Here is a 24,375-nt window from a genome sequence, read left to right as displayed (position 1 = left end):
CTCTTTATATCTCCCAACTTTCTCTGGCTCTCTCTTTCTTTCGGCCTCCTCTCTTTTTTTCTTCCCGTCCATCTCTTTTTCATTCCTAGCACCTCTCTCTATCTATTTTTATCTTTTTATCTCTCTTTATCGTTCTCTCTAGGCCCCTTTATCTCTTATCACTTCCTCTTTTGACCCCTTTGTCCCTTTCCTGGCCCCCCCTCTCTCTCCCAGCTCCTCTTTCTCTATTCTCCTATCGCCTCTCTCCTAGCCCCTATTCTTTCATACTCTCTCGCATCCTCCCTTTCGCTTTGTCTCTTTTCGGGCCGCCTTCTCTCTCGACTTTTCTTTTTCCCGGCTCCTTCCCTCTCTCTCTCTCTCGATCTCCCAACTCCTTTCTTTCTCCCTCCCCCCTCCACATACTGATGAATCTAGCATGATTCTTATTGGTGTTTTTAAATTTTTTTTTTGGCTCCTTTTGGTACTCTTTTTCTCAAAATTGAATTGAAAATATTCAAAAACACTTACAAGATATTTCATCCCAAGCTATTATTGCACCTAAAATAATCCTTACTCGAAATATTAAAAAAAAAAAAAACTTACCAATCCATTTTGAATGTCATGGTGATAGACTATAAACAAACGATAGTATAATTTAAAGTTAGGATTTAATCGGTATATTGAAACATTAGTGATTAGATATGTTTATATATCATTGTTCTTTAACAAAAGCTTCAAAGATGCTTTGTACAGTTTAAACCTCTTTTGATAGTCTATTTTAAAAAACTTTTTTTTCCTCATAAAACAAACCTTACATTAATACTTTTATTTTTATTAAATGCTCAACATCTCCTCCTCAACTTTACTTAAGATATTGTCTTAAGAGTGTTTTTTGTTATTGGGTCTCAATTTATTATTAATATTATTTTTTTTGCTACTTTTATAAAATCAAATTTGAGTTTATCCTTATCACCTTTATCTTGTTCCCACTTTCTCCTTTCCTCTAACTCTTGTTTTATGGGTTGAATAAATTGGTGCATGAGGTGTTTTTAAGCATGCAAACGGAAGATTTTTGTTAATTTTTTTTTTTGCCAACTTTAACTAAAAATTAAATTCTTAAAGAGATAGAATGACTCCTAAATTCTTTACCGAGAAAATTATTCAGCATGTAATCAAAATGATTTTCGAACAAATAAATCGAGGAATAATTAATAATGGCGAGATACATACAACACACCATCACATTAAATTATCCAAAGGTTATAACCCTAATTTTTTTTCAATTAGTTAAAAAAACATCCATTTTTGTTAAAAATTGAAATTATTCTAGAACCCTTCTAGTCATGGTTAGATTACTTTAACAACTAATAGGTCCCAAGTAGTTAGAAATTAGTAGTTTCAGATTTCTTGTAAAGTTTGAAATTAAATTTTCATTAAATACTCATTTGGTTTCCGAAAGAAAATTACATTTGGTAGTTTAACATAGTTAATAAGGAAAATAAGATAGTGAAAAGAAATAATTAGAAGTCACATATGTCAAGTACCAAGACATTAAATTAACTTTGAAAATAAGAATATTTGTATTAAAAGTAGGTAAATATTTTTTAAAATCGAAATAGTTGTGTTGGAAAAAGATAAAATAGGAATAGTTGAGTTGGAAAAAGATAAAATAGGAATAGTTGTGTTGGAAAAAGATAAATATTTTGATAAATAAGGATAATTGCATGGAAAATATGTATGTAAAAGGGAAAATGTGAAAATAAGAATATATAAGTGCATTGAAAGTACTTTGCGAATGGTCTGGATTCCTATGTATGCCTATAATCATCTTCTGGAGTCTCATCTCAAAGCAATGGAAGGCAAAACAATAGTGGAATCAAAACAATACTTTTTTTTTTTTTTTTTTTTTTTTTTTTTTTTTTTTTTAATAATACTACTATGTATGCCTATAATACTCCTAATTTAAGGATAAGTATTTCGTATATAATACAAGTTCTTATTGAGATTACTATATAATATAAAATAAAATTTGAAAATTGAGAAAAAATAAAAATAAATTATCTAATTCAAGGAATAATAGACACTCTCAAACAAAGGAAATAAAAAAAAATTGACAACACAAGTGGCCTCGAGATAAATAGAAATCTCTCCAAATTAAATAATCCCTAATTCTTATTAACTGAGTATGAATAAGCATTAATCTTTAAACTAATCATTTTCTTGGGTTAAAAAAACAACCCACTTTTAAAATCACAAAAATAGTTTGATAACATACTTTTTCATTGAAATTCATGTTCTTCAATCCCAAAAGATACTCACGATAGCGAAAGTATGCTCACCAACGACAGAAAATTATAGCTTAAATCTCACATTTGTGAATGCACAAATCTATGAGATACAACATTTATAACATTTATCCATTACTAAAAAATTTGAACAAAAAATAAATTACAAATAGGAAATAAACCCAAGATTTATAATGAGCTTAAAAGCAAAACCATTTGGTCAAAACATCAGCATTTCAAAGTTATGGACACAAATTCATAGATCATACCTTTCAAAATATAAACCCCAAATTTCTTGAAAATTATGTTTGGTTATGAAAGTTGAAAATTATCGAAGGATGATAGTCATGGGCAAACCTTAGGCAAAAACACGTACCTAAATATGATAATACGTTCCAGGCTTTCTTTTCCCATAACTGACATAGAAATCAAGCAGGGCCTATAATGACCCATTTTAGAACTGCTTAGGCTTAAGACAACATTTACACAAGTAACATCTTCCGCAAACGTATCTCATGATACCTTCATCTTAGACACAAAATTGTCAATCATTTTGACCTTAGGAGACTGAGTCCTTAGATGCCCTGTATCGTGAAATCAACGACCATTCCCTGGAGTTAACAACCTAAAGAGCATAAGAACAAACAACATCAACTAATGCTGATAGCAAATTTTCCTTGTCAATTATTCGGAAATGACGAGGAAGGGGGAGTGTAGAACTTTACAGCAGCAATTGATGGCACATCAGAATGCCTCGGTGATTAATTGATTATATTACAAAAATGAAAATTATAAATTAAAAAAAAAAAAAGTTGAATTATAATAAAAACAATTTGATTGAAGCCCCCAATATAAAACACATTCTTACAAATTTTTAAGCTTTATAGCACATGTAAATGACCTAAAAGGCCTCAATCAGAGAAGAAACATTCAACATGTGATCATATATTCATATGAACAGGAATTTACATAACAGGTTCAGATGCTAAGTGAGAAGATTAGTGCTCTTGCTGACATTTCTTGTTTTTGAGATTAAGCTTTTCACATTCCTAAATCCTGATGCAGTCTATACTTGATTCCCTTTCCGAGGCAAGTTCTAAATAAGTAAAGAGCTATAGAGAACCATCACAATTGAAACAACTACAGTAGCACAACATATACCATCGTATCAAACAATAGCATAAGCATGCAAAGAGATAAGGTGATAGCAGGTTACAATGAAATTGTATTTGTTGATACATGCTTTCCCAATGCAAGGCAACAATGGCTATTATTTCATTTTTTGATTCAGCAAGAAAAAAATCTTGTTAATCAAGCAACCGTTACCTCAAATGTCATGTTGCAAGAAGAAGGAGCCCAATCCTCGGCAATATTCCTTTCAAGTGATTTCTGATCAGTTGTAGGTGGAACCTGAATGTCAATACTTGCTTCAGCTTCAGAAGGTTGTAAATTCATGACAAATTACTGAGAGACAATATCAAAATCACTCAAGAACAATTGTATCTTAGGCAACTATTATCTAATAATTCTCATCATTGAGCATCAGACCCTCTGCCACAATAAAGACACGGTTTGTGCCATGAACATTAATTGAAATAGAATTTATATTGTTTCTAAAATCAATGAGATTTGTAACATTAATCTGAAACCTGTTTTATATACCAAATTGAATCAACACCACCCCAAAATTATGAACTAATTGAATTAAATCAGAAAAAAAAATCCAATTTTAAAACGAACTGAATTGAATTGAATTGACAAAACCCCTTAAATTCTAAACGATCTGAACCTCACATAGTATGCGAAAGTTCAATCCAATTCAGGTTCACTTTCCAAATTTTGCTTAATCCACCAGTATGCGAAAGGTTTGGAATTGAAATACTGGAACCTCACATAGTAAAGAATTTTGTACTCAAACAACTTAGAGTTAGCTAGCATGGCCATGTCACCTACGAGTAAACTTCCTTTGACAGGTCAACGCACAACTTAGGCAACACAGACGGTTTGCATGTCTAGTCATTTTCAAGCATAATTTAACAATAATCTTAAGATCCAAGGAACACACATCTTTAGTTTGGTATTACTCAGCAACAAATTTCTATCTATTACAAGGATAGGAGTCTTATCCTCTATTCTCATCAGCTGAGAAAATGATTAAAATCAGGTTATAGATTACTTTAGTACTTATGATTCAAACTGAAATTTGGTCATACCTGTAACTTCAATCTTCCTGAGCATGAATTTGAGAATAAATTTATAGTGTTTATTCAAGCGTCATATGGCAGACATTTCTAAAACATCACAAAAATAAGCCTTTGGCAAATACAAAATATAAACACAAGCCGAAACCCTAGCTTTACTCGATCAAACAAATCTGCCAGTGTCACATATATATCAACAATGCAACCAGTTGAAGCCTGGAATTTTCCTTAATAGCTAGCTTTGTATAAAGCCTTCTTTTATTCACGTACTCAAACCAAGGGTTCAAGGGGGTAAGGAGTTACTTCATTTCACCACCATAATGAACCGCACCCCCTTTTCAAAGTACTTGAGGTGATATGAAAAATCCTAGAAACAAAGGCCCAACCTTTTCAAAGTGTTGGTTTTTGTTTACCCTTATCCCAAAATGCAACAGTTGGCAGCAATTTCACAATGAAGTGCAGGCAGGATAAGAATATGTGCATCAGAAGAAAATTATGTAACCTTCAAGCCAAATGCATATGAACGGATGCAATAGCACTTCAAAAAAAATACTCTAAAGAATAAATAACATCATTGCAAGACAATGTCCCCGTAAAAAGAATGCAGGAATATTACATATAATCAATACAAAAACAAAGAATTGTAAAATTTACCCTGCAATATAGCTTGAATTTTCTGTAGTATAGGCTGTTAGCCATGACAATTAGGGCATGCTGGCGTTTCATGGTGAACCACTGAAAAATTATAAAATTAGAAGTTAAAGTTTATCTCTCAATCACAAGGAACAGTAACATGTTAGACAAAATTCAAACTTGCAAACAAGAGAAGCATGAAGACATAGATCTACAGTTATAAACAGATCTTTCTCTCTGTCACACAATACACACACACAAAGACCAGCAGATTTAGATATAAAGGTGCAAACGGAGAGAAAGGGAGAGCTGTAAAAAAAAAATTGAATTGAAAAATTCCCAGTTGAAAGACGAACTCAAAAAAGAAAACTATGGGAATGACGAGATACCTTACGAGCAAGTTGCTAAGTAAGATCCATTTGAAATCAAATTCAATCGAAAACCTGCGAAAAACCCAGAAATAAACAAAAAATAAATCAGTTAGCATTAAAATAAAAGGGAAATGATATGAATCGAAATACAGGAGAAATTCTTCAACTAACACCACAAAAACAAAATAACAATCCCAAAATTATACTAAATGAATTACTGATTGATGAATTATACCGAGTTTAAACACCATTAAATTCAGATTAAAACACCATAAGCAACAGTTATATATATTTTTTAAATGAAATACCTAGAAATCATAAGATTATGAAATGGATATCTAGCCTATCCATTCAACAAAAACACAAAATATAATATAAGATTAAGAAAACGAATAAAGCTTATTAGGACAAAATCATGGATTATAAAGTAGAAATGACTTCATTATATTGAAAACATCAACAATGATATCACTGGTTAAAACTAAAAAGAATCCTACTTTTCATAATTATAAATGCAGATATTAAGAATGAGGTAACATTTAAGCTAGAAGAGAGTCAAGTAGCGGACAATATCTCAGCTCATGAGGTTGAATTTGACAAAGTACTGCTTGAGTTCAGGTAGGCCAAGCAAACCCAATGCTCTATGGATTGATTGCATTTCGTTCAGTGAACGATCAACAAAGATCCACCTTGGATTATCCCTATTATATAGCAGAAATCCGCAAAATGTGCAATCCATAACATAGTAAACTTACTAAAACACACTTGACATGGAACTACCTTAAGTATATCGTATACCAAGTAAATCAATAGTTCTTTTTTCTTGTAAGTAAATACAGTACTTTTGAGTTGGAAAACCCATTCTGTTATCACAACTACCACCAATGTAACAGTTGCAAATTTCATCCTACACCCGAGTGTAGTTTTACACTTTTGCACGCTTTCAAATTCCCCTCCCAATTTACTCATGAGCTGACCACATTGGGAGGCTAATGTGAGAGTGTGTAAAATTACACCCATTCTAGGATAGACACCCTATTTAACAACAAATAACACACTATAAGCATATTATGGTGAAATTTCAATGCAATTTAGACCCTCAAACTCAACAAAAACACACCATAATTCGATGAAACTGCACTAAGTGACTGCACAACACAAGGTGCTTTCCTCATACTTAACATCAGTACTATAAATTCCCGTAAGGGAGACAAAGTCATTTATCAAAATCTTACACAAACAACACCATTCCAAAAACGGGTATCAAATTCAACCACAACCCCTAAAATCTAAAATAATTTTTTATTCACTAGATTATAGGAATGATCACAAAAGTAACCAAAAAAAAAATATCAATATATATAATGATAAAATAAGAGCAAATTACCTGAAACCGCTCTGGTATATAAAGAAACGCATACAAATTTGTAAATGTTGAAGGTCAAGGAATTCTGCAAAACAAGAGACAGAACAAAACATGAATTGGGAATTTTGGCCCAGCAAAATGGAAGCTTTTTACTCAAAAATATTCATTAAACAGTTTATTGCGTTAATTTGATCAATACAGTACAGTATAAAAGAGATGAAGAATATAGATCAAATAAAGTGATTTTTTAATTTTACCTAAAGAAGAAAGTTCTGGCACTGGAAACTACCATTTAATGATTCTCTTTCTTCTTGTTTTTGAATAAAGCTAACTCAAATTCCTCCTGCAAATATACATAAAAACATACCATGTTAAGAAAAACCATACATAGTCTAGACTCTAGAAATATTTCATAAACACGGGATATACAGATTTTAAGGAAAACACGCACAAAACCCAGGAAAATTCAATTATAAACCTCAAAATTTTCAAATACCCACAAAATTCATTAAGCAAACCATTAATTCCACTGTTCAATGGAGAGGAAAGCTCAGAAGTTGCTTCAATGGAGGATCAGAGAGAGCTCGGAAGTGAAGAAACATCAAATTCCCTGGCCATTTGTACAAATTAATTCAACATAAGAACACAAAATTAACAAAATTCCAAAACGAAATTAACAATAACAATGCAAAATAAAACCCTTACTTCCGCATTACGACCGCCTGAGGTTTCACTGCTGCTGCTCGCCTGCTCCATTTTAACGATGTAAACTATGCCCAGAGAAATGTAAAATGGAGGGTGGAGAGAGAAAATGGAGAGAATTGAATTTGAGAAAATTAATTAAGAAGATTAACCAAAAACACATAGCATAAAAAAGAAAAAGAGGATTTCTATGAAAATTAAAGCTATACATACCCTAGATTGTGAAATTGATGCTAGATGATTATAAAAAGGATAAACATCTTACCTGAAGAAGCTGCTTTAATGGATGAGATTAAGCTCAGAGCACGCAGCAAGCCTTCAATGGAGAGCGAGGAAAAAGAAAGGACGAAAAGGAGAAGAAAAGCCTGGACAGATTTTCACATGCAAAGGGTATATATGGCAAACCATTAAAATTAGGGGCAACAAAGTAATAGCGCCATATTTACTATTCATAAGGAAATTACTGTAGCTAAGCTACAGTAATTGAATTGCATTTTTAAAGGTTATAGATTTAGTTTTAGATTTAGGTTTGGCCTTTGGAGAATCTCTAATACGGTGTACAATTCGAAATACGCGTAAAGCTAAAAAGCATCGCATTAACCTAGTTTTAAAAAAAAATTCAATCCAAATGACTAATTCGGCTTTGATGGAATTAAACTTTGGATATATTCCAAATAACTTTCAACCCTATATAGTTACGGCCTTGTTTGGTAAATAGATTTTTGAAAAACTTTTAGCTTATTATACCTTATTATATGTTTGACTATTTAAAAAACTAATTTGGGTGTTTGATAAATAGTTTATTAAAAGAGCTAAAAAAACTCATTATAAAATCTTTTTGAAATGTGCTTATTGAACAATTAGTTTTTTGGCTATTAAATACACTAAAACAACTAACAATTAACAATTATTTACTTCTATTAAAAAAAAAACAACTATTTACTTCTTCCAAAAAAATAAAATAAAATAATTTACCAAACACTTTTATACAATAAGCTATTTAGAACTGACTCGTCAAATCAATTAATACAACCAGCTATGTCAATTGGCTACCAACTAATTACCAAATAAGACCTATATTTCCCATAACCCTTTTCTGATACTCAGCGCAAGTCAATATTGTTCAACAAATTTATTATTTAAAAGTATATAGAATAGTAATGATACGTACTCTTACTCTCTATTTTTTTTTTTTTTTTTTTACAAAAATTCCCCCAGTCCTTGAGCAATTGGCCCATTGCAAATTTCGGGTTAAATATTAAAATCTTTGACCATTATAATTCATATTCCGTATAAACTTTTATAATTTTTTATGCATATGAAGGTAGAATTTTTTCAATTTAAGATGCATATTGAAAACTAGAAAAAGTATAGATCTTTGGCCTTTTATCTTGTTATCAACCCTTTGAAACATGTACATGAGCATACTGGTAAACTAGTTTTTTACTTAAATTCAAACCTAATCCATATGATACATCTCAATGTACAATTTCAACAGTTTATAATACAGCAGGCTGTTGAGGTCAGCTTAAAAAGTTGCAATCACCATACAATTCAACAGAAGTTGTATGCACAACAATGAATTGTACCTAACACCCAGGTTTTTTGGTTGTTGTAAAATGCATATCAGAAAACTTAACGCTAAACGTGCAAAATCTAAAAACAAAAAAAGCAAAAAAACCATTACATTGTCTTTTAATATCTCTTTGATAAAAATTTGAGTTTACCAGTAAGATTCGAAAAAGTTAACAATCTGTAGACATTTTAAAGCTATATGCAGTAAAAAAAAAAAGAAAAAAAAAAACAGAGAAATCCCTAAGCAGAGAGGGAAGTTTTTTCCTATCCAAGCAAAGGACCAAGAAACTAAACGGATCTATTTATTGAATATACATGTGATCAATCACCTCTCCTCCAAAATCACCCCCAACCAATGCACCTAAATCTGAAAGGAAAACAAAAAAACTACCTATTGTCACAGTCCAATGGGAAAACGGAGGAATTTCATCATCACAATCTATCGTACACAGCAACTCAGATTTTGAATAACTGCCATTCTTCCAAGTACAATTAATAAACGGCATGTCACATGTAAACCCAGCTGCCAATGACCAGATAACTGAATAAATAAAGCATAATTTCCTGGTCATCGGCGTTGTTGCATTTTGCGCATCCTGGCTTTTTTTCTCAACATTTCCTGTCTTTCTTCTTCCTGAATCTTTATAAGTTCTTCATCATCTTCTTGTTTAGCTATCCTGGCACTGCAATTCATATGAATAAGATAACAAGAATGGTTAGTACCAAAATTTGACAAAATGATTAGTTTAGACTAAAGAGGATACATAAACTAAATGGCTAAATTATATCTACTGGCATAACTAGACTTATTACCATCAGAATTTAACTTCTTGGCACTTAACAAGACTTATTCCCATCAGAATTTAACTAGGACTTATTCCCATCAGATTCTAAAGCAAATTAAGGGTGCATTTTATTCAACAGAATTAAACTTCTTGGCACTTAAACTGAATTTTTTTTAGTCACTAAAATTAAAAAAACTAGTCTTTTGGATATATTTCCTACAAATATATAAAAATATAATTAAAAATGATGTACAGAATAGTCTTAACTGACCTCTTTCTTTCCTCGGCCATTATAGTGTCAAAGTCAGTGACTTCCATATCACTGCCAGCATCGTCATCGTCATAATATTGTGTGGGTTGCCTGAACAAGAATCACAGGATAAGACAACATACTCACAAATACACAGCCAATAAATGAGTGATTATAATACATTTATTATTCGGAAAAAGTAAATAGCATTCTAAACAGCATCCGGACTTCTGTGCCTCACCACTCTGTATGCAGACCCCCAACCCATACAACAAACAAACAAGTGGCAACAAACAAACACATCCATACAACATATATTGCCTGTTCAATGACAGTAGTTAAGAAAACATTCTCAAAATAGCATCACAAGAAATATAATAGAGGAGCATATATCAGTCAAAATTCAATCTTTATAACAAAGCCACGACTTTAACAAGAGCTAAAACAGTTAAAAAGAAAAGTAGAACCGTAGAATGGAGATAAACTTTACCTAAACATCTTCCTAATTACAGATCTATAGTCCATCTCCTCATCATCTGAGTCTGGAGCCTTACGTTTTTTAATCCTGTGGTCTTTATTTAGACCAGCAGAAGAATTTTGTAACTGTCCAGCTGGATTTTGCTTGTTAATGTGGTGTCCTTTTACCCCATTACACTGAAGAGACCCATGCCTCATCTGCGGCTTCACCATCTGAAAATTTATAGCAGAGCTAATCAAACATAAAAGATTCTGCAAGGAAATTTTACAAATTCATGTTCTTGCAACATGATGAACTCAAACAATTATAGCATGGAATAGGCAAGCACACACCTGTCTTGAAGCTTCAACAGAATCTTTCTTCAACATTCTGTTCTCAGTACTTCGCTGAACATCCCTATTATGATTCAAACGATTATTTACACCAGAAGACTGTGGTTTTCCCATTGGCTGCCTTTGCCGATCAAGAGTACTAGTCTTTGCAACAACAGAAGCCTTATTCGCTAATGGAGCAGCAGATGGCCTTCTCTCCATGGAGCTAATTGGCAACTTCCTGTCACTAGAAGACAAAGGCTTCCTTGGGGCCAAGACTTTCTGAACAGCAGGTCTAGACCCACTTCCACTACTGCTGCCTGCCTGCTGATTTGGTTGGGTCTGCTTTCTCAAATCCAACTGCCTACGGGAATCACAGGGAAGACTTGCCCTATTACCAGAGGTTGACCTCTGAGGCGGTGCTCTACGGGAATCATGGATTTGGGAGGTCCCAGAAGAAGGCTTCCGTTGTTCATACCCATCATTTCCTTTTTTCCCAGAATATGAACAAGATTCGTTTCTCTGTGCCCAAACTTCAGCTGATCTGGAATCTTTAAGGCCTGCAAAACCCACAACTGTTGATTATAGCATGATATAGCATTAAATATTAGACTAAGTTATGCAAACAAGAAAGCGTAATCTATCAAATAAAAAAGAACAAACCATTCTTTGGAGCTAAACTCTTTTGTGGACCAGAATTATTAGCTGGCTTAGGGATCTCTGCATCATCTGACAATAGAAAAGAATAGTCTCTAGTTTGTTTGATTATCTGTGCTTTTGATTTAACCTGGGCAATTTAAATCGAGTCAGCAACAAATTTATTATTGAACCTGCTATAAGCAATTTAAAACATGCATTCAGCAAGGAGTCTCAACCTGTCTTGGAAGAGGAGTATTGCTTAGTCCATTTTTTGAAGTTGTGGTGGATGATGTGCTAACCTTTCTAGCCTGCATTTGAGTAAGAAACATCGATTAATAAAGAATTCTGGGAAGGGCATTGACAAATGCAATTATATTCACTTAGTCAAAACAACAGCATTCCTCAAGCGCAAGAAAGTTCTGATATAAGAACGACACCTATTACTCTGAATTCAATTAAATATATTGTCACATTAATAATGATATTGTGCAACACTAATGCACTTATGAAACCTCAAAGGTTGAAAACCAGAAACTATATTAGCTGGGAACAGGCAACAAGCAACCACATTCAAGGTTAAGATGGACATATGGGGTACATTCCTAAGTAAAGGACACACCTGGCAACAGGTGAAAAAACATTCCAGAGCCCTTATCCTAGCTGATTATTCCCACATATTTTAGAGTAAAAGAGAATCAAGAAGAAAAGTTACAGCAGAGTAATGCATTGAATTCAGAGAGAATGAATTATTAGGACAATCAACTAGAAACATCACAAAATGTACAGGGAGAATTTTTAAATTTAATATAATTGGAGAATTTTAGGTGGTTGTGTAATATAGAGTATTAAGATTTAATGGCAGAAGAGGGTTCAAAGAGGATTGGAAGTATGAAACCATTAGACTAGCCATTTAATAGTATTATATTTTGATTAATTCCTCTACCTTATCAATTCCTTAATTTTACCATAATTGATAAAAAGTTGATACTAAAAACAGCATAATATTATCATACTGTGTCCAGGAGGTGTCCCAGTCATGTCTTGTGCCATATACAAGTGCTTGCTGGACATACAAAGCCACCGTAGAATGAATCAGTTCATAACCAGACCACAGTTTAACATCGAAAGGTTCAGCTTCAGGATACAAGTTGATCATCCTGACGCTCAAGCACACACTACACAAAAACATAATATAGCAGCAACTTACGTTGACAAAATACACATACATCATTTTGAGAAGTAGATACTTTAGGTGTCAAATGCCGAGTCTCCAACAAGGATTTTCTTTCTTGGATAACTCTATCAGCAATCACTGGCTTAGAAGGACCAAAAAAGGATCCAAAACTGCAATTAAAACAAAAGAACAAAATCTAATTAGGAGATCGGCGAATTCAAACAATTTACATCACAACCAATACAATGCACAAAGCAAAATAAAAGTTTCACAGCAATGCATACTTCATCAACTTCGAGCTGTTAACACTGACACCATTCTTGCCATTCTCCCTCCTCAAATTGGATCTGTGTTTTGCTTTCAATTTTTCTCTAAGTTCCAGGTATTTAATTGCCTCTGCTGACAAAGGTTTTTCCTCCTCCTCTTCTTCTTCCTCATCCTCGTATCCATCCTCTTCAGCAACTTCATAATCATCTTGTTCTACAAAATCATCCTCATATTCATCCAAATCCTCGCCCATCTATTTCACATTTTAAAAAAACAATTACAATCAACAATTAATTAGCACTTAAACATTCAGCATACGAGTCCATACAATCAATTACAGTATACTTTGTTTAATCAGAATTTAATAGAGACTCACTCGATAACGCTGCTGCATCATCGTCAACCTCTAACTACTTTTTATGACGGCAAATAATCCTGAAAAAATCAAATCCATTGTAACATTAGCAAGATCACAATCAGCTCCAGAATCAATCTTTGCTTCAAATATCTAATTAGACTGAATAAATCAGAACCCTAATTTTTAAACAAAATCACCTACTCTGTTGATTTCAATAGTTTTTTTTTTTTTTTTTTTAGAGATATCAACTTGATTTAACTGAAATATTAATATTAAAAACCAAAACTGATTTTCTGGACGAATTTAATCGATAACAATCAATTTCATCAAAACCAAAATCTTTAAAAAAAACACACACACACACACAAGTATCAATTAATTTTTTTAATTTTAAATCACAAATTCACCTCTCAAATCACAAAATACACAATGAATCCCAATAAAAAAACAAACAATAATACACCAAAAAAATCGCAAAAAAAATCAAAACAAAAAACAAAATAACCACATTGAAGAAATCGAACCCTAACTAAACGAAATCACCTACCCAGTCGATTTCAATCAAATTACAAATTTTTCTTGATTCAATCAATAAATCAAGATTAAAAATAACACTGATTGAAAAAAAGATTTCATCAACAAATTTACTCAATAATAATCAATTTCATCAAAATCAAAACTTAAAAAAAATAAAAAAAATAAAAAAAAATAAAAAATAAAAAAACCCAAAATTTTTAATGAATACAAGTTTTGGTTAAAAACCCACAAAATCACCTCCACAATCACAAAAAATAAATCAATCCCAATCAAAAAAATCAAACAATCACAGATCGAAAACCATACCTTAAAGAAAACGCAGAGAATAACAAAAAATCGCCAAATCGAAAGAAAATCGACCTAAATCCTCTGTCTTCGATTGAAAGAAAGGAAGCTTGGAATAATAACGAGAAGCCTGAAAAAGGGTTTATACAAAGAGAGGTAGTCGGTTGTAATGAGGTAGGGATCGAACGGCTGATCTTGGGTTATAATTTATCACCTCCGTTATTTTCCACTTTTCTTTTATTTTTATTTTCCTTAATAATAATAATAAAATTAAATTAACTAATTTAATTAAAATTATTGAGTTAGCCTTTTTAATATTCCAAATTCTAGTATTTCCCATTGTTATTGTTCGTTGTTCGTGAATTGTGAATCTTCTTCTGGTATGAATTACGGTTACGCTTATAATTTTTTTCATTGTGGTATTACAGATTATACGAGAGATTTCACCACAATTAATATCGTGGTTTCAGAATTTTTATTTTCATTTTTATTAATTTTTTTTTGTGTGGTTGATATTGAAGGTGTCTTTATTTAGTACATGTGGAAGGATATTATTTGTTGAGTGGTTGACTTGGTATTTTACGCAATTTTCTCGAAGGTTCTATTTTTGGAGACGGAAGAGGAGAGATTATAGGAATTTGTTTAGTATGTTCTCGAGAGTTCCGGAGTATTTTGGTTATTTTGAGATTGTTTAGATTAATTTGGAAAATTTTGGGCTTTTGTTTTAGGTATAATTGATTGAGGGTGAGAATGAATTGAGATGTATGAGATGAATTTTAGTATGTTATTGTAGATGCACCGACAATTCTATGCATTTTTTAAATTTATGCTTGTATCGGAACTCCTAATGTGTAACTTTTAAGAGTACTTTTCTCTTCCTTTTCTTAAGACTCCACATGATATCATCATCTTGCATCTTAAGACAAGACTCTTTGTTTGATCCCATTTTTCTTGAGAAATCTAAGCTAAGTCTCAAGTTGAGTCTTGAAAATTCAAGACTCAATTTAAGACTTGATTGTGGACCGTACTTTATTTTTTATTGTTATTAAGTGTAAAAAATAAATATAATAATATATGATATGAGAAGACTTAAGTGAGTTATCATGATTTAATCATTTTTAAGACTAGATTTCTCATATCATATATTATTAAGGTATTGACAAGTGTCATAAAAGAATTTGCTTTCAATATAGGTTAATACATAGATAAATAGAATCCCATGTCACAAAAAAAAAATAAACATATATATATATATATTAATCACCGAATATATGATGGGTAAGAGCTAAATGAGGTCATGATACTTTTGCCACATTTATGATCAAAATTAGACGAAGTAAATTTTACCTTTGATTGCATCAATCAAGCATAATACGGAGAACAAGGAAAGTTGCTTCCATAACCGGATTCACCATCATTATCATGACTAATTTGAGTGATATAGGGGAAGACATGATGACCTAAGAATCTACTAGTATATTAATCTACTCTGATAAAGGCAAAAGAACATGTTAATTGGAGAATATCTTTCCACTTTTAATACAAATACAAAAGCATACAAGTCCCAAAAATAGCTAATGTATGAGTTTAAAAACCTTCCTCTATTACGAATATAAGGAAAAAAAAATGTAAAAAAAATACTCCGTAATATATTTTCCACATACTCCATAGTCTGCATACCTTATGTAGTGTAGAGAGTTAGAAACAAGTGTACATGGATTTTAGCACATCAATTGCTAAAAGCTATTCGCTACCACTAGTTTTGACAAATGGAGCAAATATATAAAATCAGTGAGCTGATCCAAGATCAGTAAATTTTTTGCATGGCCCAATATTACACCACCATTAATGAATCAAAATTTGGTAACCATGGTTGTATATCACCAGCTAGCTATCTGCTCACACTCTCATGAAAGTGACAGGAGAACTTGAAAGTGGAAGGAGGGAGAATGGAGTCACTGATATATGCTAATAACTTGTACTCCATACTACGAATTACTCCGTACTATTTACCTAATATTCGAAAATCTTCATCTTCTGCATACAAGAAATGAAGGGAACAAAACAACTGGTACATTGCTAAAGATTTCGCTGCCTAAAATCTACTATGTATCAATTAACAACAGCACACAATACTTAAATGACTAGCCGCATACCAACACAAACACAAATATCACATTCTTCTCTATTATATTACCAAACCTGTCACTGCAATGCACGAGCTTCTTCAAAATCTGTCCCCATTTTTCAGTAGAATGAGAAACAGGTCTTTAGTTCTACCCACGAAGGGCTAGGTACCAAACAAATCTCAACCATTTATGTGACAAATCACTTATATGATTCTTCTAAGCAATACTCTCGGTAATTATTTCGCATCACAACTTCAAGCCTGGGACTTTTGGGATCCAGGAGGCAAGAAGGTTTCCCACCAGCCATATTCATACTTTGTATATGGGGCCACCCACTTCTCTGGCTTCTCAAACTCCAATTTTGTCGGATTTGAGGCCAGCGCTTCTTCTATGCTGTCAGCTTCATAGCTTTCTGCTAAAACGCGATCCAATCTCAGTTTCATGTACCTGCCAAGACATATTGTGGTTACTCAAATGAGACTGAGTTCTGAAAAGATAATACAAAGAAGAAAAGCATATGCAAGTATAATTTGGAATTGGTAGCATTTCAAGCATTACTGTCAAAAGACTTGGACTGGCAGATAATGGTTGGGTTCAATAGCCAAGGAAGTTCCGATTTATGACTCTTAACTGCAAATGGGAAAGTAAATGGTACTCTGAACCATCGTACAGCAGAATGTTCAAAAGTACTCGTAATTCTTTTCAGACATCAACATGGGGTATAAAGATTGCAATTCTTTTAACATAACCTCATCAATGCAATAAATCCGAAAAGCTATCTTGAAGGAGCTTGTGGATTTTGGCATTCCGAGAGGAAAAGAAATTACACAGTAATTTTTAAAAGGCTTCAATCAACAATACTGTGTATTAGATTACTATTTGTAATTCACTTCCTCAGCCACATGCATCTTAATTTCTCTCATTGTCCACAACCTTCTTCTTCCTGTAGGCTAAGCTTACAAGAATTGCTTGTACATATACGAGTATCTTCCTAAAATAAAAAGTATTCCCACACACAAGAAAAATCATACATACACAAATCTAAATCGATCCTTATCACAGTAAGAATTAATCCAATGGTATGTCTCACATACATGTCATGCTATTTTTCCAAGCATCCAAAAGAACTACATGAGCTCTAGACACTATTCTTTTCAAAAGGTTAATGCTACTGCTGTCAAATACGAAGTTCATTGCACTACCTATGTATTAAACATCACATTAAATCACGCATACCAAGGCACAAGGCAATACCCAAACTTGAAAAATTAAACCACTAAGAACAAGTAAAAGATTATGATTTTGACTAATAAGGAGTGTAAAGAAAAAATAAACATCAGTGAAGTGCCCCTTACGTGATCCATGGGCCATTTGTTGAAACCAAAGCCACAGCAGGTCTCTTCAATCTCTTGGTGATATTAGGGAATTTCTCCAGGAACTTTGGTTCAATAACAAGCCAAAAATCCTGCTCTATGTTGCGTTCTCCGAACATGCGAAGCCTTTCATACATAAGCTCTCTGAAATGTTCCTCTTCGTCAAGCATGAATTTTGCATTTGCAACCACAAAATAATACTTCTTAGTCGTTTGATCCTGCATCGTAAGAGATAATTGTGATTGGATCAGGCAAGCTAATGCAGTTAATCATCACTAAAAAGTGCTTGAAAACATGTCTCAAGTTGCAAAGAACCCAAATCTCCAACTCAGCACAAAAAGGACTAAGGTACAGAATACATACAACTGCAGCAACATGTGACAATTATTACTACCTATCATGGGAAAAATGATGCTTTAAACGATCATTTTGAACATTATAGAGGAAGGAAGCAGCTCAAAATGCAAAGTAACACTTTTCACTCTCTTCTCAATGTGCACAAATCTCAGCTCATAATCATAACCGGCTTTGAGAAACATAAGCCAAAACTAAAAGTGCATAAAGGGAACAATGACCCATGACAGCAGAATACTAAAACACAAACTATAACTTGGCACTTAAAAGTTTGACTGTTTCGTTTAATTCATTGAAGGGGGATTTTTTACATGTTTGATTTTCTAGTACCCTCCAAGCAAAATTATCTACTATGTGTTTGTTAGCTAAAGAACTGCTAAATCTCCAATTTCCCATGAACACTTGCCAAAATAATTGGGACGAATCACCCTCTCATAGTCTCATACTATGAGAATTGTAATAATTAGTTAGCTAATCATAACAGTTCTCATACATACACCTAACAAAACATCCCTCCTATTGTACATGAGAAGACCCTTTCCAAAAATCAGCTACTACATAAGTTATTGATCAAAACTATTGTTTGTTAATTCGGATGCCAAGTCAATCATCTTAACATACACTCCAAACATATCAAGATTTGCAATAGATATCTGCCAACTAGGGCCATATATAGACATATAGACATATATTAGTATATAGTACAAATTGTATGATTTTCAAAACTAACTATAAACTTTATATTTTCAGAAAGGAGAAATGCAAATTACAGTAGTAGAATGCAAATTCAACCATTTTACGAAGTATTATTTTGAATCCACTACGAAACTGCTTCTTGATACACGCCCACATGTGCATATCAAGGTTATCAACTTGGAGTTTCCCCAAATATATATTCATTAGATTTCAATATTCATTTAAGCTAACAAATAACAAGCATTCTTCAAATAAATGGGGAAGTAAAATTGAGCTTCATATTACAAGACTACAACCACATTTGTTTTGGAATTGAGCTTCTTGCATGATACAACCACTTATTATTATAAGCAGGATTCTAATCAGGACTTTAAACAAAGTACTCAGCAATCTTAATAATCTTTAATTTTTTTAAAAATAAGCAATGAAATTTACTCTTATAACTTAATAAACTCAATATCCCAAAATTGGAGGGAGGCGAAATTATACCTGCTCAGAAGAAGAGCTAGGCTGGCTGGTATCTGCGGCGACGGCAACAGCAGGAGTTCTGAGGGAGGAGGAAGGAGCAATGCCAGCACCAATGGATAAAGAGGAGAGAGAAACAGATTGTGAAGAATTGTTTCTACTGCTTGGCAAAAGGAACAAGGGTTTATTGTAAGATTGCTGGGTATGAACAAGGGTACCACCCATTATTGCTGCTGAATTCATTGTTACACAGTTGCTTGCCAGAACTACCATATTTGCTGATCTAAGTCACTTGCATAAACCAAAACCTGAAAATTCCTACAAATTTAATCAAAAATTTTAATCGATTACATGAAAATTGAATTGAGAAAAAACAATTGGGAATTTGGTTGGTAGAAGGAAGAATACATACCTTTGAAGATAATTGATTGGGGTTTTGAGTTGTAGTTTGACTAAAACAAGTTTATGTGTTTTTGGTTGAGTTTGTGTAAGTGTAGTGTAATCTCTCTTCAACTGGACATCACATCTTATCCTGGTTTTCTTATCATTTACTCGTTATCCTTGTTATGGGTATTCGACGGAGAAAAAAAATAAATAAATTTAACAAAATACTCCCTCCGTTATAGAATACATGAGACGTTGGACTGTTTTCACTATTCATGTATTAGGTATGACCATAATTTTTTACTAACATAATAAAAACATAAATTATCATAAAATATGTTAGATAGTTATTAATATAAAGTTTCATAATATAATTTTTAAAATAATTTTCATTAATATTTAATTATATAAAAATAAAGTCAAACTAGTGCATTGACATGTGTTCAATGTTGACTGTCACTAGTGGAAAAAACGCTATTAGCAACTGGCGAAAAGTGGCTTTTAGCAATTGGCGCGTGCGGCTGCTATTGCGGGGGCTACTAATGAGAATATTATTTGCAACTGGCGCTTGTTCATTGCTAATAATCATTATTCACATCTGGCATGTGAAATGACCTGTTGCAATTACTCCTCATTTTAGCAGTAAAAATGAATTATTCGCAACTGGCATTGTTTTAGCCCGTTACTAATAATTATTATTTGCAACTGACATTAAGCTAGGCCAGTTGTGAATACTGTTTTTTCAATGTAAAAAGGTTTTATTTGCAATTGGCCTAGTCTTTGGCCCGTTGTTAATAATGATTATTTGCAGCTGACATTCAACTAATTGACAGGTGGCTGTTGACAGGCTAAAGTCGTATCACCTAATTAAAAGAATTACCTAAATCCTCTAACTAAAGTAGATAGGGAAGTAGGGTCGAATCCATAGGGAAACAAGTCTTTATATTCCTAAATAATTAATATAATCTAAACTATTAAGTAGCAAATTATTTTTATAGGAATTGAACTAAGGAGAATGATTAAACTAAAACAAATTGAATAAGGGAGGAAATCAATAAATCAAAGCTTAAGGTATAGGTTCACCAATAAATAATATTCCAGGGTAAAACACAACAATCACTTATCAATGCATCAATTAATCAGATCATAAAGGGCTTTCACTACGTATTACAATCATATAATTAATCTACCGGTATTAAATCGCATCTCTCGAATCTTGACTTAACCATTTATAAATTAACCTGCGTATTGAAACTAAGCCTAAACACCAATTCTCGTCTCTCGAATCAATATTGCATAACTCATACAATTAAATCAAGCCTAATATAATTGCATAGCATTAAATCAATCAATAGAAAATCAACCAAAGCATTGACAGTCACCAATATTTAATTACCCCTTCATATTATTTATGGATTCCCATAACCCTAGAAATAAAACTACTCACACATATTTAAATCTAAACTAAGCAAAGCAAATAAACAAGACATAATTAATCAAAACAATTAATTACTAAAAATAAAAGGGGAAGAAATCGTGACCAAAATAAACGGAAATAATGAATTGCATAAATTAAAAGTGTGTAGAGAGAACAATAGTAATAATCCAAAGCTTAAAGCTAAATCTAAGAAATTAACTCCAGAAAGACGTAATCGTCACTTGCTTAGAAAAGCGTATTTATACTTAAGCTAGAAATCCTAAACTTAAACGAAGATTAAAAGTCGCAAAACACCCCTCAAAAACACGCGCCCGGTCGGGCGGATGCTCGCCCGGCCCGCCTCCGACATCTTCCTCTTTCAGGGCGAAGTGCTAATACATCCTATCTGCTTCGCCCGGCCGGGCGCGCCTAAGGGCAAGGGCACTCCCCGGTCAGGCGAGTAATCGAGCAACATGGACTTTCGATTTAGGCTATTTTCTTGGCCCAAATCCGGATTTCCTCTTTGGGTCTTTAATACTCAGTTCAATGCCTCGAACTCTTTTTCTTCACCGAGCCCTTAATCAACAGTTTGATTGCTCCAACGCGGCCTTGGGCTTCGGAATGTGGTCATATGAATGCGATCCTACTCCAATGCTCGTAGTGGCTCAAATAAATCTGGGAAAATGCTCCAAATCCGCAATTTCCTATAAAATAATACCAAAACTACAAAAACACTAGAAAACGCATATTAGTAATAAAAGTGACTCCAAAGAGCCAAAAATACTCCTAAAATGACCAAGGGATAGGGGTAAATCACTATATAAAATGAACATATCAGCTGTTACGAGCAGCAGGAATGGATTCACGACAAGAAATCAAACAGATGAACCCCGAGCTTCTTGTTAATCAAACCAGCCTGAAAGTAAAGGCAACAAAACACACGAAAAATTGTATTTAAAGGCAAAAATAGACCCAAAAGTAAAATAAACAAATTTAGTTTCAATTAAAATTGATATCAAAAATGCAAATATAATCTGATTGTTCCCCTTGAGCTGGGATCTTGGGGGGTAATTCTCACTAAATTTATACATTCAAGCACACAAACAAACAAATAAAGGTTTAGGTCTTGTTAAACCTTAGCCTAAAACAATATTTTGCTAGTTTTTGGGTCTTGCTAAAGTGCCCAAATATATTGCTTCTGATGGTTCTCAAATTAGGTCATTGGCATTATTTCCTACTTGCTCTACCAAGGTCCAAAAGCACAACTTGAAACAAAATCCGAACTTATACGAATTGAGAAACATATTAGGGAGGAAAATAGAGATGGAGACAAATATATCTCTAAACTCTAGCTTTGTAAGTGCATATTAAGCTGTCCATACCCCTAGATTGCCCAGAAAAGGTCCCAGAAAAAACAGGTCACTGATCAATATATAAATATTATTGAAGATGAGCCTTCCTATATCTGATCTTGGCTTCACTTTACTCCACAATATAGAGATCAGCCAGTAAGAAAGCCAACTAAATAATTACGGAGAAAAAAACAATCTCATTTCAAAATTAGAAGGAAAAGAAATCAACTTTACTTGTCATGATGGCAGGATATACAAAAAAGTTGCAACATAGGCAGTTGGTATGCCAGATAAATTCTCACTAAATTTATACATTACTGTACCTTCATATGCACTATATTACATTACTCCCTAGCGAAGACAGAATACGCTAAGTAATTCAATCTAAAAGGAATTCAATCAATGGCTCCATAAACAACTACTGCACTCTGTAGTCTGTAATCTCAAATTGTAGATAGTTTCAGGGATGTGCTCAGGATTGTATACTTATAATACATATCAATACCCAAATGCCCCTACTTATATATTACATGTTCTTATCATTATTTGTCAAGGTCTACAAGGCTATAGCAATCTTTAAAGTGGGATTTAGTTCTGCATAATGTGTTTTAGAAACCATAAAAAAGAAAGAACATTTATAAAACATAACTAAAATCCTAATAATAATATAAGTGGGGAAGAGTTTCAGTACATAAAAGGATTCGAAAGGTGACCTTTTCAACATTCGTTCTTGTTTTTGCAGAGCGTTTATACAACTCTTCTTTAACAGCAAGCTGTCCCTTCAATTTTTTATCTTGCAAAACCTGCAATGATAATGAAAATAGATTCAACATGGAATGAATCAGAGAGAATTTTCACGACTCAAGCCGAAATATTCACCATACGAAGCTACAGTAAATTGATAAAAAAAAATCAGAAGCCAAGCAAATTGATATTAACTCCAAACAAAATAAACAAATTTAGTTTCAATTAAAATAATTAAAACCTAGAACAAGCAAGAAGCAGCAAATTCACGAAAAAATTAACCCAAAAATGACTTTTTTTTTTGCTTTGATGACTCGTTTTTTTTATTGCAGCAAACTCACGAAATTGACAGTCATGATTACTAACCCAAAAATGGAAATAATGAAAATTCAATCAAAAGCAATCCCTAGATTGTGAAATTGACAGTCGATGATTTTAAAGAAGAAAAAAAAAAGCAGAATTACCTAGGTTGTGAAATTGATACTCGGTGAATTCAGAAATGACAGAAGAAGAGGAGAGGATTCAATGGAGGATTCAGAATAAGACTTCAATGGAGAGGAGAAGAGAAAGAGACGTCGCCATTTGCATGCATCACAGAGGTGGCCGCTGCGAGCAGTAGAAATGGAATCACGGCAATAAATCAAACTGATGAATACTAAATTCATGAAAACCTATCTAGTTTTATGCAAAATTTCATGAAAACCCCTATTTAGAACCGTAATTAGAAATACTTCTAAAAATTATAAAATTACCTGAACGAATTGAACAATCCCCAAATCTGTCGGAAATTCCAATGTCGTCACAAATCGGGTTCTTTGTGAGGAAACCCAAAAATTGAACAAAAACTCGGAAATGGAGGAGAATCGGGGTTCTTTGTGAGGAAAACGCAGAATTAGAACAAAACGCAAAACTGGGTTCTTTGTAGGGCTGAGCGAAAATGGAGAAGATATTCAGCGAAAATGTTCAGCAGAAAATGGAGAATACGAAGATTTTAGGAGAGAGAAGGCGGGTTAATAAAATTGGAAGGAACTTTTTTTTAGCAGCTTGCATTACAATTTTAGCTACAATTAAATTGGTCAAATTTTTGGTTGACCTAGTATTTTTAGCGGGCATTTCATAGGTCAGTTGCGATTGATTATTCTTTTATTTAATTAATTATTATTAGCAGCCTTCATTGAAGCGCCAGCTGCGAATGTTGTATTATTTGCAACTGGCGTTGTAGAGGCCAATTGCTAATATAAATTTTAATTTTTAAACTCCAAGTA

General features: G+C 32.9%; 2 protein-coding genes and 2 long non-coding RNA genes across 9 annotated transcripts; all 4 read right to left on the bottom strand.

Moving 5' to 3' along the window:
* Positions 1 to 1,641: 1,641 nt before the first annotated feature.
* Positions 1,642 to 7,990, bottom strand: LOC110692704. Of its 4 annotated transcripts, none has more exons than XR_002505514.1 (9): positions 7,803 to 7,990; positions 7,541 to 7,605; positions 7,314 to 7,445; positions 7,093 to 7,178; positions 6,857 to 6,920; positions 5,488 to 5,541; positions 5,120 to 5,200; positions 3,591 to 3,674; positions 1,642 to 2,889 (listed from the first exon to the last, which is right to left on the bottom strand). It is a non-coding gene; the product is annotated as an uncharacterized LOC110692704 (long non-coding RNA). The 4 variants fall into 4 exon arrangements; XR_002505515.1 differs by having other exon boundaries at positions 7,354 to 7,445; positions 7,803 to 7,988; XR_002505516.1 differs by having other exon boundaries at positions 7,336 to 7,445; positions 7,541 to 7,582; positions 7,803 to 7,988.
* Positions 7,991 to 9,208: 1,218 nt separating this feature from the next.
* Positions 9,209 to 14,654, bottom strand: LOC110692700 (DNA ligase 1-like). 2 transcript variants are annotated; one of them, XM_021869738.1, is made up of 10 exons: positions 14,218 to 14,654; positions 13,393 to 13,451; positions 13,034 to 13,269; positions 12,802 to 12,919; positions 11,812 to 11,883; positions 11,600 to 11,723; positions 10,958 to 11,511; positions 10,638 to 10,837; positions 10,169 to 10,258; positions 9,209 to 9,795 (listed from the first exon to the last, which is right to left on the bottom strand). In XM_021869738.1, the coding sequence occupies exons 2-10, from the start codon at positions 13,411 to 13,413 to the stop codon at positions 9,681 to 9,683; spliced, it is 1,530 nt and encodes a 509-aa protein (XP_021725430.1). In that variant the 5' UTR covers positions 13,414 to 13,451; positions 14,218 to 14,654; the 3' UTR covers positions 9,209 to 9,680. The 2 variants fall into 2 exon arrangements, with proteins under 2 accessions (XP_021725430.1, XP_021725431.1); XM_021869739.1 differs by having other exon boundaries at positions 10,958 to 11,496; positions 14,218 to 14,651.
* A 1,257-nt stretch (positions 14,655 to 15,911) lies between these two features.
* Positions 15,912 to 19,784, bottom strand: LOC110692697. 2 transcript variants are annotated; one of them, XM_021869735.1, is made up of 4 exons: positions 19,626 to 19,784; positions 19,238 to 19,521; positions 17,681 to 17,916; positions 15,912 to 16,772 (listed from the first exon to the last, which is right to left on the bottom strand). In XM_021869735.1, exons 2-4 carry the CDS (start codon positions 19,484 to 19,486, stop codon positions 16,580 to 16,582), a joined length of 678 nt encoding a protein of 225 aa, XP_021725427.1. In that variant the 5' UTR covers positions 19,487 to 19,521; positions 19,626 to 19,784; the 3' UTR covers positions 15,912 to 16,579. The 2 variants fall into 2 exon arrangements, with proteins under 2 accessions (XP_021725427.1, XP_021725426.1); XM_021869734.1 differs by having other exon boundaries at positions 19,238 to 19,531; positions 19,626 to 19,783.
* A 1,944-nt stretch (positions 19,785 to 21,728) lies between these two features.
* LOC110692696 lies at positions 21,729 to 24,230 on the bottom strand. Its single transcript, XR_002505512.1, has 4 exons — positions 23,863 to 24,230; positions 23,575 to 23,716; positions 23,080 to 23,169; positions 21,729 to 21,930 (listed from the first exon to the last, which is right to left on the bottom strand). It is a non-coding gene; the product is annotated as an uncharacterized LOC110692696 (long non-coding RNA).
* Between the last annotated feature and the right edge of the window lie 145 nt (positions 24,231 to 24,375).

This window comes from Chenopodium quinoa, unplaced genomic scaffold (assembly GCF_001683475.1).
Source record: "Chenopodium quinoa cultivar QQ74 unplaced genomic scaffold, ASM168347v1, whole genome shotgun sequence".
Classification (NCBI taxonomy): Eukaryota; Viridiplantae; Streptophyta; class Magnoliopsida; order Caryophyllales; family Amaranthaceae; genus Chenopodium; species Chenopodium quinoa.
Note: the sequence above shows the minus strand (reverse complement) of the source record. Positions and strands in the feature narration are given on the sequence as shown.